This window comes from Tetrao urogallus (assembly GCF_951394365.1).
Source record: "Tetrao urogallus genome assembly, chromosome: 33".
Classification (NCBI taxonomy): domain Eukaryota; kingdom Metazoa; phylum Chordata; class Aves; order Galliformes; family Phasianidae; genus Tetrao; species Tetrao urogallus.
In genome coordinates, this window is record NC_136846.1 from 135,940 (window position 1) to 140,711 (window position 4,772).

The window sequence follows — 4,772 nt, forward strand, 5'->3', positions numbered from 1 at the left end:
GGGGGAAGAGAAATGAAATGAAATGAAATGAAGTGAAGTGAAGTGAAGTGAAATGAAATGAAATGAAATGAAATGAAATGAAATGAAATGAAATGAAATGAAATGCTGCCCCGGCCACCTCTGAGAGAAGCGAGACCCTGTGAGCGCCCTGGGCCCGGCTGTGGGCACTGTGAAAATCATAAGATGAGAGGTGCTTGTGCCAAGCAGGGCCTCCTGTGAGGAGAGGTAATATCCCGGGTGCCCTCACTGTCTGCATCCCAATCCTGCCCCGCGCATCCCCTGAATGGGCACCTGCCCTTGGGTGCTGGAGCAGACATGGGGTGACAAACAGGTGAGCGTGGTGAGAGCACTGGAAGATCATGGGTTCGCTATGAATGGACCGTGGGGATCAAGGACCAAAAGGGGGAGCGTGGAGTAAGCAAGAGGGTGCTGGAGCAAATAGCGGGTGACAATGAGAAGACTATGGGCAGACAGTGGCATTTCTGTCAGGTGTCCATGCGGAGACGACAGGAGTAATATGAGCAGGACATGGAGTGAGAAAGGGACGATAAAGAGTTGAGCATGGTGTGAGTACGGTGGTAACCACTGAATGACCGTGGCAATGTCATGGAGGGAGCACGGGGCCATCCGTGGGGCTCAGGCAGTGGTGGAGCACTGTGAGCGATACGGCTGTTCCCAGGCTGAGCAGCGGCAGCGAGCATTCCTCGGAGCAGACGGACAGACAGACAGACGGATGGCACACAAGACAGCGCCGTCACGCCAGGGCTGATGGAGGTACCCGCAATGGAGATCTGCCTGGAGACGGGTGATGCCGCCCAGCCCAGGCACTCCCTGCTCCGGAGCAGCGGCGCGGGCTGCCGGCACCCTTCATCCTCCTCCGACAGCAGCCATGGCGAGCGGCCGTGTGGTGGCGGCCGGGGCCGTGCTGGTGGCACTGGTGGCGCTGGTGGCGCTGGGAGCACGGCTGGCCGCTGGCACGCGGCCCTCGGGTGAGCGCGGAGTGCCGGGGTGGGGATGGTGCAGGCCGGTCCCTGCCGGGCTCTCCCGGCACCCATCCCAGCCCCGCGCGCAGCGTTCGGAGCCCCGGGGCTCCGGGACGCCAGCGGCACCGCAGCCGTGGTGGGCGCGGGGTGGGGCCGGGACGGAGCGAGGGCGGGGAGGGGCTTTCGGGTCTGGCGAGGGGCCGCTGCGCTCCGTGACGGCGCCCTCTCCCCGCAGCGTTTTTCCAGTGGAGCGCTACAGTTGAGTGCCACTTCCTCAACGGCACCGAGCGGATGAGGTTTCTGGTGAGGCACGTCTACAACCGGCAGCAGTACGTGCACTTTGACAGCGATGTCGGTCTCTTCGTGGCCGACACGGTCCTGGGAGAGCCTTCTGCTCGACTCTTCAACAGCCAGCCGGACGTGCTGGAGAAGAACAGGGCTGCGGTGGAAATGCTCTGCAACTACAACCACGAGATAGTGGCCCCTCTGACGCTGCAGAAGAGAGGTGAGTTCACGCGTCCCCACAGCTCGCGACGGGCACGGCGCTGATGAGCACACGCGGCGCTCTCACAGCCTGTCCCCGACGCTCTCCCTCTGTCCCCCGGCAGAGCCCAAGGTGAGGATCTGTGCGCTGCAGTCGGGCTCCCAGCCCCAAACCGACCGGCTGGCTTGCTACGTGACGGGCTTCTACCCACCCGAGATCGAAGTGAAGTGGTTCCAGAATGGGCGGGAGGAGACGGAGCGCGTCGTGTCCACGGACGTGATCCAGAACGGAGACTGGACCTACCAGGTGCTGGTGCTGCTGGAGACCAGCCCACGGCACGGGGACAGCTACGCGTGCCGGGTGGAGCACACCAGCCTGCGGCAGCCCATCATCCAGCTCTGGGGTAAGGCCCCTAGCCCCTGTCAGCTCTGGGGGGAGTGGGAGCGTGGCCTTCAGAACCTGAGCTCCCCTTCCTGTCCCTGCAGAGCCGCTGGTGGATGTGGGCAGGAGCAAGCTGCTGGTGGGCATCGGGGGCTTTGTGGTGGGGCTCATCTACCTGGCGCTGGGGCTCTTCCTCTTCCTGCACAGTAAGAAAGGTGAGCAGTGGGGCAGCGGGGCTGTGCTGTGGGGAAGGAGATGGCGGCGGTGAGCTGTGACCGTGCTCGCTCAATGTGACCATGACCTTGTCTCGCTCAGTTTCAGGGCACCCCGATCCAACCACTCCAGGTAATTTCTCATTCCCCCAGTGACATCGCTGTACCGAGGAGCCCCAAGCTCACTGCGGTCCTCATTTCTCCCCCTTTCCCCGCAGGGATCCTGAACTAGCAGCTGCCCCACACTGCTGCTCCACCAGCATGCCCTGCACTCCCCAGCCAGGAGCTAGAGTTTCCCTTTGTGTTGTCACCGCGTTCCCTGCTGCCACTGCAGAGCCTGCTCTGTCCCCTTCTCAATTAGAACTCGCTGAGGTGCTGACTCCGTGGTCCTTTCCCTTCCTTACTGTGGTCACCCAATGACACCCCACCGTGGTCACCCAGCGGTCACCTCTTTGTCACCCCATCACCCCACCACAACACCATCTTTGCCTCATGTGACCCACAGGATTTCCCATGCTCACCCCACGTTGGCCAGATTTTCCTTCTGATCCCTTCACTCTCAAGCCATTTTCCCACCTTAGACTCATTCCCAGCAACCCTGTGGTCACCCAATGTTGCCACCATGTTCTCAGCATGCCAACCCATGTCCTCACCATGATTACCCCGCGGTCATCCCGGAGATACACATTCCGCACCCACTTTCTCACCCATGTACACCTCATGGCTGTGTTGCGGTTAGGCCGTGACACCTGGCGATCACTCGGTGTTCCCATCGAAATGACCTCGCAGTGTTCTGGTTCCAGCTCAGACACTGCGAGTAGCACACTGGTTTTTTGGCTGTTGCTGAGTGATGGAGCGCTCCTGAGGCCGGGCCGGGCCACTAAGAGGGGAAGAGCCATTGCCATGATGACGTGGAGCCAGGACAGGCGTCCTCATCCAAGCATACGTGACGCCATGCGGAAGGCCTTAAATCTGTGTGGAGTTGGGCAGAATACAGATGATGCTTGACGCTTGGGGATTGGCTGGGCGTTGGGTGGAGGGTGCTGACATGTCTTGCCCCGTGGCCACCCCACGCCCACCTCTTCACAACCTCATTCCCACCTTACGCTCCTCCCCGTGATCCTAGCGTGTTTCCCTCTGTGTTCCCTTCACTGTCATCCCGTGCTCACCCCACGGTCACCCCACGGCCTCGCCATGATCCCACCCCTCGTGATCACCGCGTGTTCCCTCTGTCATCCATCGCTGAGGAAAACGCTCTGAATCATAGATTTTTAAGCAGGCAAAGATCTTTGTGATAGCAGCAAAGTCTGTCCGTCATTGCAACAATGGGCCCCTACTGGCCAAAGGGAGAAATTGCACAGCAGTCCATTCATTCACTTCCATCCCCGGGTCCGAGGCGGTAATTCCTCTCCTGGCACAGGTTGGTTGAGCTTCTCCTGGTCACCATCTTCCCGACGCTGTTGCCGCAATAGAAGGTCTGTTACCAACTTGTTGTTTTTACGTATGGCCTGTGCTTTTCTACAGAGGTAGGAGGGCAGTGTTTCCAAAAGGAAGCACGTTGGTTCCGTGCTGCGCTGGGCTCTCCCCGCCCCGCCTATTTCCTTTGCCTTGTGCCTGTCTCAATCCTACCTGAGCCGAAACGCCCCGATCTGCACTTTACTCCGTTCAGCAGCTTTCTTTGTGAAAAACAACTTGTATCACTGTTTCGCAGGAAGGTTTTCAGTTCAGTCAGGGCCTAGACTACATACAGAAAACACTGGAAACTTCCACTGCAAAAACACCACCCGCCTCTCACATTTTCCAACCTTATTGATTCCGTGATCCAAACGCCAACCCCAGCTCGGGTCGGTATGAAAAAGAGCTCCAAAGGGAAGTCCCAGTGGCTTTCAGCTTCATTTGGAATGTCTTTCAAAACCCCACGTGCAGAGGGAGCCTGCTCCATCCCTACGCCCTGAACCAAACACACATTCTCTTCAAACACTCCCCACCGAGGGCTCATCCTAACAACTGCTGCCCATGGAAGGCTCCGTGTTGCCTCATCTGCCTCTCATGAGGAGTATGGAAGGAAAGTAGGAAGGGAGGCAGGGAGGGATGGAGGGAGGGAGATAAGAAGGGAGGCAGGGAGGAAAGAAGGAAGGGGGGAATGAAGGAAGGAAGGGAGGGAAAAACTCAAAATTAAGAAGAGATGGGGGTATTAGACCCCCATTAGGCATTGCAGTGAGCAAAATTGGAGGTGAAAAGGCAATAATGGTGCCGTGGACCATGGGGGGGTGAGTGTGATGTAAATGGCTGTACGGATACTCACACAGGTAAAACACAACCAGACGCCCATAGGCACCAATGCAGCTCTTTGGCCACGCCCCGCGCCGTAACCTGGCCACGCCCCCCGGACCGTCTCAGTGTTAAAGCCACGCCCCGAACATTCCAGGCCACGCCCCCATGACCCGCGCCCGTCGCTGTGGCTAAACCACGCCCCTTCCGTTTGGCCACGCCCCCGCACGCTGTCGGTCTGGTTCAAGCCACGCCCATCGCCGTTAACCACGCCCCTTCGTGCCATCAGCCACGCCCCCTTTCTGTCCTGGCCCCGCCCCGTCCCGCGCTGCTCTTTGCCCGCACCGCGCCCGGTGCCGCTCCCGAAGCCACCGAACGGACCCGGTTCCGGCCCCCGGACTCACGGGCCCGCTGCCACACCCGGACCCGCACCGCGGACCC

General features: G+C 59.7%; 1 protein-coding gene across 1 annotated transcript; it reads left to right on the top strand.

The window, feature by feature from the left end:
* Positions 1-808: 808 nt before the first annotated feature.
* Positions 809-2,216, top strand: LOC306956612 (class II histocompatibility antigen, B-L beta chain-like; the record flags this gene model as incomplete). Its single annotated transcript, XM_079547884.1, has 5 exons — positions 809-989; positions 1,219-1,488; positions 1,592-1,870; positions 1,953-2,063; positions 2,164-2,216. The coding sequence occupies 5 exons, from the start codon at positions 809-811 to the stop codon at positions 2,214-2,216; spliced, it is 894 nt and encodes a 297-aa protein (XP_079404010.1).
* Positions 2,217-4,772: the final 2,556 nt, after the last annotated feature.